Source organism: Herpailurus yagouaroundi, unplaced genomic scaffold (assembly GCF_014898765.1).
Source record: "Herpailurus yagouaroundi ecotype Mexico unplaced genomic scaffold, PumYag 253, whole genome shotgun sequence".
Taxonomy (NCBI): domain Eukaryota; kingdom Metazoa; phylum Chordata; class Mammalia; order Carnivora; family Felidae; genus Herpailurus; species Herpailurus yagouaroundi.
Window position 1 is genome coordinate 6,155,204 of NW_024412470.1, and position 15,859 is coordinate 6,171,062.

The following is a 15,859-nucleotide window of genomic DNA, read 5'->3' on the forward strand; positions in this document are numbered from 1 at the left end:
CCTATCAAAATTCCAGGGTCATTTTTCACAAAAGTAGAAAAAACAATCTTAAAATCTGTATGGAGTCACAAAAGACCCCAAATAGCCAAAGCAATCCTGAGAATGAACAATGCTGGGGCATCACACTTCCTGACTCAACTACATTATAAAGCTACAGTCATTAAAGCACGCGGTGCCTGCATAAAACAGGCACATAGACCAATGAACACAATCAATAGCCCAGAAATAAAGCCACACATATATAATCAACCAGTTTTTGACAAGGAAGCCAAGAATACTCAATAAATAGAGAAAAGACAGTCTCTTCAATAAATGTTACTGGCAAAATTAGATACTCTCAAAATAATGAAATTCATCCTCTATTTTCTACTACTTACCAAAACTAACTCAAAATGAATTAAAGACTTAACTACTCAGACACGAAACGATAAAACTCCAAGAAGAAAACATAAGAAAAAAAGGTCCTTGACACTGGTCTTGGCAATGATTTTTGTCACCAAAAGCACAAGCAACAAAAGCAAAAATGAACAAGTAGGACTATATTCACCTACTCTGCTCCTGGACAGCAAGAGCAACCATCAACAAAATGAAAATGCTATGGAATGGGAGAAAACATCTACAAGTCATGTATCTGATGAGGTTAATATCCAAAATAAATGAGGAACTCAGACAGTTCCATAGCAAAAACCCCAGCGGTGCCTGGCTTGCGTCTCTTGATCTCGGGGTCGAGTTTGAGCCCCACGTTGGGTGTAGAGATAACTTAAATAAATAGAACTTAAAAAATAAAAGAACATCTTTTTTTAAAAATCCAATAAAAAGAATGAGTAGAGTGGGAATGCAAACTGGTGCAGCCACTCTGGAAAACAGTATGGAGGTTCTTCAAAAAATTAAAAATAGAACTACCCTAAGACCCAGCAATTACACTACTAGGTATTTATCCAAGGGCTACAGGTGTGCTGTTTTGAAGGGACGCATGCACCCCCATGTTTATAGCAGCACTATCAACAATAGCCAAAGTATGGAAAGAGCCCAAATGTCCATCGATGGATGAATGGATAAAAAAGATGTGGTATATACCTAAATGGAGTATTACTTGGCAATCAAAAAGAATGAAATCTTGCCATCTGCAACTACGTGGATGGAACTGGAGGGTATTATGCTAAGTGAAATTAGTCAGAGAAAGACAAAAATCATATGACTTCACTCATATGTGGACTTTAAGAGACAAAACAGATGAATGTAAGGGAAGGGGACAAAAATAATATAAAAAGAGGGAGGGGACAAAACAGAAGAGACTCCTAAATATGGAGAACAAACTGAGGGTTACGGGAGGGGTTGTGGGAGGGGGGATGGGCTAAATGGGTAAGGGGCACTAAGGCAGCTACTCCTGAAATCATTGTTGCACTATATGCTAACTAATTTGGATATAAATTAAAAAAAAAAAAAAAAGAATGAGCAGAGAACTTGAACGGACACTTCTCCAAAGACATATTATTGGCCAACAAGCACATAAAAAGGTGTTCACCATCACTAGCCATTAGGGAAATGCAAATCGAAACCAGAATGAGACATCATCTCACATCTATCAGAATGGCTATTATCAAAACAGGAGATAACAAATGCCGGCTAAGATGTGGAGAAAATGGAACCCTCACACACAGTTGGTGAGAATATAAATTAATACAGCCACTACAGAAAACAGTGTGCAGGCTTTTCAGAACACTAAAAGTAGAACTACATATCATTCAGCAATCCTACTTCTGGGTACATATCCAAAGGAAATGAAATCACTATCTTAAAGAGATATCTGTACTTCCATATTCATTGCAACATTATTCACAATAGCCAAGACATGAAAACAACCCAAGTGCCCATCTAATGGATGAACGCATAAAGAAAATGTCATATGTATCTACACACACTTATACACAATGGAATATTACTTGATAATAAAAAAGGAAATCCTGTCATTTTGGCTAATGTGGATGGACCCTGAGGGCATTACCCTAAGTGAAGTCAGTCAGAGAAAGACAAATATTGTAGGATCTCACCATCTACATGTGGGATCTAAAAACACTGCACTCACAGAAACAGGGAGTAGAATGGTGGTCGAGGGGGTGGAGGAAATGAAAGACGTAGGTCAAAGGGTACAAACTTGGCGTTGCAAGATGAGTAAGTTCCAGGGATCTAAGGTAGAGTACGGTAACTATAATTAATCACACTGGATTGTATACTTGAAAGTTGCTATGGGAGTAGCACTTTAATGGTCTCACCACAGCAACAACAACAAGGTGGCAGTGTGAGGGGAAGGATGCGTTAGCTAACCTTACGCGGTAAACATTTCCCAATATACACGTGTACCGAGTTACCACACCATATGCCTTAGACTCACCCAATGTTATAGGTCGATTATACCTCAATAAAGCTGGGGGGGGAAAAGCCACTTTCACATATTCAAATTCCCAATTTGTTTTAGCTGCTTCCTTTTTCTAAGAGCATGAATTCCTAGAGAACCCAAATGAATTAAGCAAAGAGGTTAGAATTTGGTCCAACGTCACAATAAGACATAAGTGCCATCTCTTAAGGACTGGTCCTGGCAGCCGGAGATAAACAAAGACAAGGTATTTTGCCTCAGAGAACAAGGCAGGCAGCAGGAAATGGAGGAATAAATGGTTTTCACAATACTACTTCCTTTCAGGCTCTTGTATTTATCCTCTTACCCTTTTTCCATGCCTTTTACATCATTACCTACCTCATCACTGAGAAGATTTTTTTAAGAATGAGCACTGTCAATGTCAATTCACAAAGCCTGCATTCTCTCACCTTTAAGTAATTCATGACACCCATGTTTTTCATCCTGTCAGCAAAGGTATTGAAAGTCTCCATGTTGCTTTTGGGATGATAAAATAGAATTTCACTTCCGAGCTTCCAAATAATCTGTCAAAACAGAAATTACTAATAAAAAGTAAAATCCTTCCCTTAACCAATTTCTGCCTAAGGACCCTATCTTTTTTTCTGCTTACAACCCATAATTCGTTTTCCTAGATACTACTATCAACATTTTACTATACTTCATTTCACCCAGTAAACTAATTATATCTCATGCAATAAAATTTTTCCATCCATTAAATAAAAATACCAGATGGCTGTAATAGTGCCATTTTAAAGTTAGTAGTCTAAAGAAGGTACGCAGCTCAGATCCATATTGAAAACAGAATTTCTAACTGGCATAGGGGCAAGAATGTTAAAGTCAGAATACTTAGTTTCTGTTAACCCTGGCCTTTTCACCATTCTTGGTCTCATCTGCAATATGAGGGCAATGAACTAGATGTTTCCTGAGATCTATAAAGCTCTACAACTACTGACTACATTTAATCTATATTTAGAACTCCAACTTAAAATTTCTCATCAGCTACAGTCAAATTTTAATCAAGTATTATTTTCTCCCCAGAGCACCAAAACTTTGGTAACAGAACCTGGAGCGCTTCTTGGAGTAAATCTCTCTTTCTCTTACCCAATGAAAATATTTCATTACTGATAAAAAAAATTTTTTTTTAATGTTTGTTTTTGAGAGAGAGAGAGAGAGAGAGAGAGAGGGAGAGAAAGTGTATGGAGGAAGTAGGGGCAGAGAGAGACAGAGACACAGAATCCAAAGCAGGCTCCAGGCTCTGAGCTGTCAGCACAGAGCCCGATGAGGGGCTTGAACTCACCAACCATGAGATCGTGACCTGAGCCGAAGCCAGATGGTTAACCAACTGAGCCACCCAGGCACCCCTATTTCATTACTGATCTTAAAATAAATTTAGGAGAATTTTAAATCAGTTCTGTGAATATACATATTGGTTGTTTGGTATAATCCTAATACTCACCTTTCCAACTCAGAAAGAGAAATCAAGATTTCCTTTATAGAAAAACCAAATTGTAGTATTTTGGAGCTTATAGAAAATTTGTAGACTGTAACAGTTGTTCTTAGACCCAGTTGTATATAAGAATTACCTGGGACACCTTTTAAAAATAAATATTCTAGGGGCGCCTGGGTGGCGCAGTCGGTTAAGCGTCCGACTTCAGCCAGGTCACGATCTCGCGGTCCGTGAGTTCGAGCCCCGCGTCGGGCTCTGGGCTGATGGCTCAGAACCTGGAGCCTGTTTCCGATTCTGTGTCTCCCTCTCTCTCTGCCCCTCCCCCGTTCATGCTCTGTCTCTCTCTGTCCCAAAAATAAATAAACGTTGAAAAAAAAAAAATTTAAAAATAAATATTCTAGGGATTCAGAGTCTGATCAGTACAGGGTAGAGCACAGGAATCTGTATTTTCAACAAAAGCCCTAGAGAATTCAAAAAGCAGCAGACAAGTGTCTGGAAACCACGGATTCAAATCCTTCATTTTATAATACAAATTCTGGACAAAAAGAACCTATAACTTGTCCAATGTTTTACAGATGAACATAGCTTTGTCCATAAACTAAATTTTCAACCAATAGGTTTTTTTCTCTCAGATTTTTTTTGGGCTTTATTAAATATCTACCCGATGCGATGGTTACTATATTAGTAAGAGCTATTTGAGAGCTTCATGTGAAGTTATTTATGGATAAACTATATTTTACTGAACAAATTTAAAAGTATATGCCAGGCCCTGCTCTAGATCCCTCTGCTCAGGATATTTACATTCTATTGTAGAGAGACAGACAATAACCCAGAAACAGAATTAAATCGGCAAGTATGGTGGGAGAAGAATGGAGCACACTAAGGGGGTCAGGAGTGACAGCTGGAAAGTGGAGGGGGCGGTATGGAGTTGCATTTTAAACAGTCACGGTAGGACTCACTGAAAATGAGACTTGACAGATGGCTATAGTGATATCTGAAGAAGGACCTTTTCAAGTAAAAGGAATCGGTACAGCAAAGGCAATCAGGCAAAAGTGCAATGGTCTGTTCAAGCAAGAACCAGGAGATTAGGGAGGCTGGAAGAAGGAAAAAAACCAGTATTTGAGTAATAGGAAATGAGATCAGAAAGGTCAAGGGGGAAAGGGAATGAGCAGATCATACAGAACTTGCAGGCAATCATTAGGACTTTGGCTTTTACTGAGTGAAATGGGAAGCCATTACAGAGTTTAGCAGAGAAGGGACATGACCAATCCTGTGTTTTAAAAGGATCATGCTGCAGGGGCGCCTGGGTGCCTCAGTCGGTTAAGCGTCTGACTTTAGCTCAGGTCATGATCTTGCAGTTCGTGGATTCGAGCCCCGCGTCGGGCTCTGTGCTGACAGCTCAGAGCCTGGAGCCTGCTTCAGATTCTGTGTCTCTGTCACTCTCTGCTCCTCTCCCTCCCACTCACTCACTCTCTCTCTCTCTCAAAAATAAACATTTAAAAAAAAAAAATTAAAAAGATCATGCTGCATCATTAGTCACTAGGGAAATACAAATCAAAACCACAACAGGCTACCACCTCACAACCACTAAGGCAGCTACAATCAGAAAGACAGACAATAACAAAACCTGGCAAGGATGCAGAGAAATTGGAACCTCATAGATTACTGGTGGTGACGTAAAATGGTGCAGGTACTTTGGAAAACAGTCTGGTAGTTCCTCAAGAGGCCAAACACAGTTACTGTATGACCCAGCACTCTGTTCCTTGGTACGTACCCAAGAGATATTTCCACAAACATCCCTAACAAAAACGTGAATGTTCATAGCAGCGTTACTCATAATAACTAAAAAGTGCAAATAACGCCCATGTCTAACAACAGACGAAGGCACACACAGAACAGGATGGAATGTCACCTTCTAATACAAAGGAAAGAAGTACTAATAAAACCTGCAACAAGAATAAATGTGAAAACACATCCAGTGAAAGAAGTCATGCACAAAGACCTTGTATCATAAAACCCACTTCTCTGAAATGTCCGGAAACGGAAAGTAGATGAGTGGTTGCCAGGGGCTGGGGAGTGGGGGAAGGAGGGACAGGGCAGAGAGTGACTGTGAGTGTATTCTTTTGGGGGGGGGGGGGTGGGGAGGAAAACGTTCAAAATTTAGATTGTGGTAATGGCTGCATATCTCTGCAAATATATGAAAAAACATTGAATTGTACCATTTAAATGTGGGAACTGTATGGTGGTTTATTTATAAGACTATTTTTTAAAAAGGATAACCCTGGTCGCTCGCTATGCTGAAAAGAGACAAGGGGGTGCCGGAGGGCAAGCAGTCATCTACGGGAGACGACAGTGGTTTGGGTTGACGTGCAGTCACGCAGCTGGCGAGAAGTATTCAGACCGAATTCTGAAGGAGAGCCAATAGGATATGGGGTATGAAAGAAAGGCAACTTCAGAGTCGGGCCCCAGCGATTAGATACTTAAAAAACCATCATCTGAGATGAGGAAAATTAGGTTTGATGGTGAAGACCAGAAGGTCCACTTTAGGTACGCTGGTGTGATACGACTGTTAGACACCCGAGCGCTGATGCGGAACAGACAGCCGGACAGAGGAACGTGGGCTTGGAGAGATGTCAGGGCCGCAGATACACAACTGGGAATCGTCCGGCATACAGACCAGATTTAAGGCCATCTGAGAAGAGGACTAAGGACTGAGTTCTGGGGAACTCCCAAGTCAAAAGGCCAGGGAGCAGACGAGCAATCACAGGAGGCTGAGGAAGGCCAGTGAGGCAAGACAGAAAAGTGAGAAACAGTGTCCTGGAAGCCAGATGAAGAAAGCTTATCACAACACAGGAGGCAGTGATCTACTGTCTTCAATACTGCTGACAGGTCAAGTTACTCGAGCGCTGAGAACTGGGCACCAGATTTAGCAACCTGGAGATCACTGCTGACCCTGACAAAGCAACTTGGTAGAAACGGTGATGCTGGTGGGCAGAGGGGCCTAACTGGAGAAGGTTTGGAGAGAACAAGTATGCACAACCTTTCAAGGAGTTTGGCTGAAAGCGGAAGTGGAAAAATGGCACACATCTGTGGAGAAAATAGGGGTCAAGAGATGATTTTAAGACGCAAGAAACAACACGTTGGTATGATGATAGGAAACATCCTATGGAGAGGGAAAAATAACAACACATGGAAAGGAGGGAGAATTACTAGAAGGAAGGAATGAATAGTGGGGAATCTGAGAATTCAGAGTTCAAAATATTTTTAGTTTCCTTCAAAATCCTAATAAGTAGCCCTTCCTGGGTGGCTCAGTAGGTTAAGCGTCCGACTTCGGCTCGGGACATGATCTCACGGTTCGTGAGTTTGACCCGAGTCGGGCTTTGCACTGACAGTGCGGAGCCTGCTTGGGATTCTCTCTCTGCCCCTCCTCCCTCTCTCTCTCTCTCTCTCTCTCTCTCTGTCTCCCCCTCTCTCTCTCTCTCTCAAAATAAATAAATAAACTTAAAAGATAAAATAAAATCCTAACAAGTAAAAAGATGTGCAAGAAAAAATGTCCCAGTATAAATTCTCCACCCAAAACCACTTTCAGTAGCTTTTAGAAAAATCAATTTGCGATCCTTGCAAAAGCTATTCTGGGTGGCGCTCAAGGGGCAGAAACTCTCTCGGGTAGCTGTAATCTCCTCCCACAGGCTCACACTTCACTTACCTCGGGTGCAGCCTGCCTCTTGTGGCTGTCTGAATCTTCCAGGATCTGGAAGTAACTGTGCATGTACCCTGCAGCTTGTGGCCACTGGTGCTTCAGCAAAGCTTCTTGGATACGATTCAAACAAGCACTGGTTGTCTGAGCAAAATCCTTCTCCTTTTTTCCTCCAGTTTCTACAGATTAAAAAGAAGTCTTAACCCACAGTGATCCCAATTCAAGTTTTAAAAAAGTCCTTTCTGATAAGCAGAAATTTTAACAAGCAGGACAGTAATCATTACTCAACCCAGCCCGGCCCTAATATCAAAGCTAGTTTCCCTTGGGGCGCCTGGGTGGCGCAGTCGGTTAAGCGTCCGACTTCAGCCAGGTCACGATCTCGCGGTCCGTGAGTTCGAGCCCCGCGTCAGGCTCTGGGCTGATGGCTCAGAGCCTGGAGCCTGTTTCCGATTCTGTGTCTCCCTCTCTCTCTGCCCCTCCCCCGTTCATGCTCTGTCTCTCTCTGTCCCAAAAATAAATAAAAAACGTTGAAAAAAAAAATTAAAAAAAAAAAAAAAAAGCTAGCTTCCCTTGAAACAAACTCTCGCACGCTATTTTTACTAGTCTCAGCAAATGGAAAAGAAAAACCTGACTTGATGTTCATGGGCTACCGGGGTACCAGAGCTTCCAGATCAGATCCAATCATCCTTTCATTTTGCACCAAACAATCTGGGCCCCAAAAGCAAGTCCCAAGTATTTAGAATGGGTAAAAATCATTAGGGTTATCCTAGACAAGCATGTCCTGTATTAACTACCAGTATTCTGAAAACTCTCAGAGGTGGGCTTTCATTATTCAAGGACCGAGTTCCAGTAACTCAATGACATTAAACACAAATGAGATTTAACAGCTGAAGACATTAGCGTTTATATTTCTAAAGGATCAACAATCCTCACCTTAAGAACATCTGGGCTTAGTTACAACTGTGTTTTAATGTTTATTTTGGAGAGGGAGAGAGAGGGAGAGAGCGAGCTAGCACACGCACATGTGAGTGGGGCAGAGGCAGACAGAGAGAGACACAGAATCCCAAGCAGGCTCCAGGCTCCAAGCTGTCAGCATAGAACCCAATGCGACGTGCAAACCCACAAACCGTGAGATCACTACCTGAGCTGAAGTCAGAGCTTAATCGACTGAGCCACCCAGGTACCCCACAACCCCGTTTTAGGAGTAACAGGTGCCATACTGACACCTCCTCTTTCCTTCCCACACTACCACAGGACCCCACTAGGTCAGTGGTCCTCCCGCGGGGTACCCTGACCCCTGGGAATACAGAGAGACTTACAGGTACTGTGCAAAGACAGTTTCAGAGCAATTGACTTGCAGATCTTCAACTTCCTCACATACTCACTCGTGCCTAAAATTAATCTCCTAGAGAACCATGCTACAGTCAAGGCTTCACAATCAAAATCAATATATATTACCTGAAGGTGAAAATGTAGGTGTAACTATTGTGACAGTGACTGACTAACAAACCCTTTGGCAAGTCAGGTGATTTCCAAGTCTTTGCTTATCAAAAGCGTGGAAGGACTTAAGAATTCTTTATAACAGATCACTACCCAATTTTGTCATGAGTAATTCAAGAATTCAAAGACCTGATACATTGTTACAATTACACTCTATCCAATGCCATCTACTTATGCAACTAAGGTTTCTCAGAATTACATCAATGAAAACAAAATAGAACTGAAGCTAAATCTTTTCTCATTCCAGAAATACATGCTACTCCTTCACGGATATATCAAATCATTGGAAAAAAGTGATAACCTTATTTATTTTATTGAAATAAAGAAGTCATAAAAATTTACTTTTAATTAAATTTTAACACAACTTTTTAAGGTTTTTTTTTAATGTTTATTTAGTTTTGAGAGAGAGAGAGACAGAGACAGCGCATGAGCAGGGGAGGAGCAGAGAGAAAGGAAGACACAGAATCTGAAGGAGACTCCAGGCTCTGAGCTGTCAGCACAGAACCCAATGCGGGGCTCGAACCTATGAACCGTGAGATCATGACCTGAGCCGAAATAGGACGCTTAACCAACTGAGCCATCCAGGTGCCCCTAAATTTTAACACAACTTTTAATACTTATGTTGTTAGCATCAGTTTTGTAAAACCATTAATTATGATGTCTCACTCCAGACAAAATCTTAGTACCTAAAGTCCTACAGGATATTAACAAAAAATAATTAAATGTAGATACACAGTTTTATTGTAAAAACAAAAGTATGAAAGGAAAACAAACAGTATAAAATCTTCATCAATTAAAATCTTTTTCAGGGTGCCAGGGTGGAGGCACTCAGTTGGTGGAGTGTCTGACTTTGGCTCAGGCCATGATCTCACAGTTCCTGAGTTCAAACCCCAAGTCAGGCTTGCTGCTGTCAGTGCACAGCCCAGAGGGGATCCTCTGTCCCCCCCTCTCTGCCCCTCCCTAGCTTGTGCTTTCTCAAAAATAAACATTAAAAAAAATTTTTTTTCATAAATATGTTTAAATGGATGGTGAAAGGCATCACATTCCTATGCTGCTTAGATTCCACTGGATATATTTGTAAAAGTAATAAACTTAATTTCATTTAAAAATGCCAAAATTTCAGGCTCTGGGCTGATGGCTCGGAGCCTGGAGCCTGTTTCCGATTCTGTGTCTCCCTCTCTCTCTGCCCCTCCCCCGTTCATGCTCTGTCTCTCTCTGTCCCAAAAAAAATAAATAAACGTTGAAAAAAAAAAGAAAATTAAAAAAAAAAATGCCAAAAGATGTTGGAAATTAGATCTTTTGCAACTATTCAGCTTACAATAAACACAATTTTTAGATGACACTTTAAAACCATGCAAGGCAGTACATAATTGAAAGGAAAAAAAAAGGGTACTCAAACAAAACAGGTTTCAACACAACGGCTCTACACTAGGGTTTCTCAAACTTTTTAAAAATACTTACAAATCTCGTGGAGATCCTACTGCTTGCTATTCAGTGTGGTTCTGGAAACAAAAGCCTTAGCATCACCACGGAACTTAACAGAATGCCCCACCCAGCTCTCTGAATAAGAAGCTGCATTTAGCAAGATCCAAGCAGCAGCTGGTCCGGGAAACTGACAAAATACCTCTGCCCTAAAACCTCATTTATTTACCTAAAGGAGGACTGACCTCAGGCCAACCTCTCAACTTTTCACTACTCAGCCTGGAAGTCGGGACTTTAGACTACTGTCCTTAAATTCTTGGAAAATTCCCCTTCTGTCTTGCAATTCAGCCTAGTTACCTCAGGAATACCTCTCATTTCATTCTTTTACGAGCAAAAGATAATCCTATTTGTTGCTGATACACTTTCAAAAATAACTGCCTAGGAAAAGAAATTTTGACATGAAATGAGCTACAATAGAGAACCAGCACCATCAGCCTATCTCTACTGCCCTTGAAAGAATCTGGAAACTTGTCAGTCATTTTTTGAGCACTATTTTGTGCCAAGTACTACTCTAGGTACTCGACGCTGTTTTTTTGTTTGTTTTCTAAAATTTTATTTTTAAGTAATCTCTACACCCAGCGTGGGGCTCGAACCTACAACCCTGAGAGCAAGAGTTGCACACTTCATCAACAGACAGCCAGGTGTCGCGTAACATATAGTTTTAATTCAGATTGGCCTCTGCCTTCAAAGTTTTTATTCTAAAGGGCATACCCTTCAAAACACCAATAGATATTTACTAGAATAAAAAAATTAATAATTGCTGGGCAATTTTGTTTTCCTAGTATGGTCATTTATCACTACAATGTCAATATTACCTGAAACTATTGTTCACTGCAGGCATAAAGTATTTTGGGTTTAACAGGCTATTCATAACTTCTAAAACATTTCTAAGCATGTAAATTCTGGTGTTAAACCTGTCTGCTTTCAGACTGACTCCAGTTCTCTATAGAACCCTGATGACAAAAACTTGCCCAAGTATATCTTAACCAGCAGGAACTTGAGATTACTAGTTCCCTATCAGGCGGGGAAGTAGCATTCACTCTTAAGTACCAACCATTCAAAGCTAGCTTAAACCATGTACGGTCGTTAGCAAAATTAAAATGAGAAGAGAGGAAAGAAACTATTGTTTTTTCCAACATTCACTATGTATGAGGCTCTGCACTAAGCACTTTACATATAATACCTCATTAATAAAATTATATTTCGGTTATCAAAAGTATAAGCTTTGAGATCAGATAGACCTGGTTTAACTCCTGATACCAACATCTAGAGTTTAACTTCTTCGAGATTCATTTCCCTCAACTCTAAAACGCCCAGCAAATGGATTTACTGAGGATTAATTTACTGAGATAACTAAATGAGATAATATTAAAACTAAAAGATAAAGAAACGGGAGCAAATTCTAGGAGCCAAAGAATCTCAGTCAAGGGGAAAGATGGCTAGTCTACGAGAGATGTTTTGAGGGTACTAAGTGCCAGTTCTGATATATTCCCAGAAGTATACCATCCAACAGGTCAATAATATACACATACCTGGTTCTTTTATATATTCTTACAGGGAATATACTCCACAGAAACATATGCTTATATTTATAAGAAAAAAGTTCTTTTTTTGGAACCTATTATAGATCAATTATATTAGGAATAATTTCAATGCAAAACAACAGAAATTTCTTAAAAACACTTCCTACATATGTACTCCTCACTGCCAGTGACCATATATTATTCATCTATGTATCCCAATATTTAGCCAATGCCAGGCTTCTAAGTGACTAATAAGCATTACTGGGGGGGGGGGGGAGGAATCTACCATAATACAGATTATCTGTTATGTTATTAGTTCAAAGGAAAAGTAGGAAAGGGATCTCTGTTTTAAATGATCATTTTGCTTACAGCCTCAAAACCCGAATAGAGGCACATCTTGCAACTGAACTTACTTATTAATTTTGTGTCCATACTGAATCTTACCATCTCCTTGCATTAAAGTTAAAATGGCTAGATGTTATTTTACTTACCCACAGTGTCTATATGCTTTTGGAGCCAAGGAAAATACATTCCTGTACCAGACAATACACATGATTCCTCCTGGTCATCCTCTGTCTTGGACCTTATCAATTCTTCACTGAAATCACTCATACCTGTTCCAAACTGAGAATATCAGTTACCACCTGTACATCTCATTTCCCGGCCTTCTTAGTTATATTAAAAAAACTGCTACCTTTTTATCTAATAGATAATATTTGATCAGCAAAATTCATTCTACCAGGTAGCTCCTGCGTTTTATTTACTAACTTATTTATTTTTTGAGCAGGCTCTACACCCAATGTGGGGCTTGAATTCACGACCCTGAGGTCAAGGCCTTAGCTGAAATCAAAGAGTTGGACACTCAGCCGACTGAGCCACCCTGGCACCCCCCAGGTAGCTCCTATAAAGTAAGAAATAAATTTAATTATGTCAACAACAGCCCAAATAAATGATCCATTCAAAAAAAATTTTTTTAATCTTTACTACTATATTACAAGAACATACAAAGATAGATAAGATACTGCTCCTAATTTCAAAAAAAAAAAACCCACAAAAACAAAAAACACCCAACTCAAGTCTAGAGGAAGATATAGCAAAATGACACATAATAATAAAACGATGCAAATACATAACAGTATTAGTAATTACCATATATTGATCCTTCTCTATATACCAAGCATAAAAACTATCTCCCTTAATCCTTATAAAAATCCTGAGGGGCGCCTGGGTGGCGCAGTCGGTTAAGCGTCCGACTTCGGCCAGGTCACGATCTCGCGGTCCGTGAGTTCGAGCCCCGCGTCAGGCTCTGGGCAGAAGGCTCGGAGCCTGGAGCCTGTTTCCGATTCTGTGTCTCCCTCTCTCTCTCTGCCCCTCCCCCGTTCATGCTCTGTCTCTCTCTGTCCCCAAAAAATAAATAAACGTTGAAAAAAAAATTTAAAAAATAAATAAATAAAAATCCTGAGAGGACTATTATTTTATTTCATTTTCATGTTGGAAAAAAAACTGAGGGGCGTAATGAAATTATATAAACTGACCCAACATCATAAAAAGGTGAGGACAATACTCTAGAACTAGAGCATCAAACTACTTGGCACAGAGTCTTGGGTCTGCGTGGAGGACGGGGTCAGAAGACTGAACTGATGGAGGGAAACGAATCTAGAAAGACGGCCATATGCCAAGCGAAGAATGGACTTAATCCTCAAGATGCTCAGGGCTCCTGTCCCTCATTCCCCACATCCAATCGATTCTTTGGTCCAGCTGATACTAACGGCTGGAATTTCTCCAATTTTCCCTCTTGTCCGCAATCCTACACCACTACCCCAGTTCAGGACAGGACATCTTCAGACTGTGTCCTGATCACTGAATTAGCTTTCCAACTAGTTACCCCACCTCAAATCCTGCTACTCCAACATTACAGCCAGAGTACATCTTTTAAAATAAAATTCTGTGGTTTAGGCGCCTGGGACTGACATAACATCGAAATTTGCATCCGACGCACACGTACTTTAACGAGCCCTTACAGAAGCAGCTCTCCCAATTTCTCCAAATTCTAAATAACTAAGTTGTTGCCATGCAGTTGCCACGGTACCCACAGCTTCTCCGCCCCTTTCGCCTTGTGCTCAGAAATAAAGGTTTCAGAACATCAGGAGAAAGTAGCAGCAGAACATGGGTTGGTCCTAGCACAGCCCTTCAGGTTCTACTTTGAATGCTTGCCATAATTGATGGACAAAAGAGGCGACACTTACCCGCCTGAAGCCGACTCTTCCCCGCAGCAATAAACGCAGCCGGCTGCTGCTCGTGAACTGCACGAGCGAACCCCCACCGGAAGCGGAGCTAGCGCCTGCTTCGTGTGAGCATGCGCAAACTCCGCCGCCCTCTCAGATGGCACGCAGACGCGGCTCCGCCCCTAACTCCTCCTTCTGTGGCGGAGGCGTCTCCCTCCGCCTCTCAACCCTGGAAGTGTCCGCGCGCAGCTGTCCTCCCACCGAGTTGGCTTTTCGTTTGCGTCTTACTCTGTTCCAGTTGGAAAATGGGAGACTTTAAGTGCAACTGGAGAGTGGGACGAGGGGATGGTGGCTGGTTGAGTTGAGCAATCGAAAAAGCAGAATGCAACATTACCAGAGTAATTCACTGTACTATAATCTTTAAATTAATTAAATTTTTTCTTGGCCCAAGGGCGCACTGCGCAAATCTCAGAGGCGTGGTTAGTGGTCCTGTACAAGATAAATGTGCATAACCTCTTAATTGCTCCCTTGACATCTTTTTTTCTCTTCTTTTAAAGTTTTATCTTTGAATTTAAGTCATTTGGCACCCTCCCCCAAATTTGAGCAAAGAATATCTTTTCCCTCTCGGCTGAGAGGACTCTGGGGACCCATCTGGGGGCCACTTTTCATGAGGAGCATTGACAAACTTACATGAAAGAGGGACAAAAAGTAAGATGATTAAATGTAAATGAGGGAAAGTTGAGGAGTTCTGGGTAAGATGACCCTGGAGAGGCAGAGACCCATGGGAACACAGTATGTATCTCCACAACTGGGAAGGTTGGTCTGTGAAAGAAGGTCAGACCATTTTTTCAAAGCTTCAGAGAACAGAACTAGGACTAAGGAGGAAAAGTTACAAGGAGTTAGCTTTAAAGTCATTACATCCATTTTGTTCATACTTAAGACTGCACAAATAATGGCATAGGAATCTGAGTTTTCTGTACCCTGAAAGCAAACCATCTGAGCAGAATCAATGCTGTAGAATTGATGAAAGGGTGTAGTAAGGGTTTCTATAGGAATTCCTTAAAATGGCAGAAATACTTGATTCTGAATTTTCCTCATAAGCACCGTGCAGTAGCTATGATTTTGCAAGAAAAGTTCCAGGGGCGCCTGGCTGCCTCAGCTGGTAGAGCATGCAACTCTTGATCTCGGGGTGGTGAGCTTAAGCCCCACATTGGGCATACAGATTACTTAAAAAGAAAGAAAAATTCCTACTGCTGCTTCTTTGTGCTGTAACTCTTTGCAGTGCTCTGCCTCTGCAGCAAGGCTGACCTAAATGATGTGGTCCAGCAAAGCACACAAACAAAATAACACAGCCATAATCTTCTAGTCTCGAGGCTTGGTCTGGCTACAGTTCTTCCTTTGCCATGAAGTTGTTGACCTGAAAAGTAAAACGGCTTATTATTTTGCCAGCAAAATGTGTTTATTCAGGACTAGTAGAGGAATTGGAATTTGGGACAAGGAAGCTATAGCAAAAGCCTTAGGCAAGTCCAAAGAACATAGGAAAGGACCACTCCTCTATAGAGGATAGGGGGG

General features: G+C 41.1%; 1 protein-coding gene across 6 annotated transcripts in view; it reads right to left on the reverse strand.

The window, feature by feature from the left end:
* Nucleotides 1-14,426, reverse strand: part of TAF1A (TATA-box binding protein associated factor, RNA polymerase I subunit A) — a 39,409-nt gene extending 24,983 nt beyond the window's left edge. For 3 of the 6 annotated variants that reach the window (XM_040461041.1, XM_040461044.1, XM_040461040.1), the window contains exons 1-4: nucleotides 14,309-14,426; nucleotides 12,554-12,686; nucleotides 7,567-7,736; nucleotides 2,824-2,937 (exon numbers count right to left, since the gene is read on the reverse strand). In XM_040461041.1, the coding sequence (XP_040316975.1) occupies nucleotides 2,824-2,937; nucleotides 7,567-7,736; nucleotides 12,554-12,674 (405 nt within the window). In that variant the 5' untranslated portion in view covers nucleotides 12,675-12,686; nucleotides 14,309-14,426. Of the gene's footprint in view, nucleotides 1-2,823; nucleotides 2,956-7,566; nucleotides 7,737-10,518; nucleotides 10,560-12,553; nucleotides 12,687-14,308 lie in introns of those variants that run through there. The other 3 variants (XM_040461045.1, XM_040461046.1, XM_040461043.1) reach the window with 3 other exon arrangements.
* Nucleotides 14,427-15,859: the final 1,433 nt, after the last annotated feature.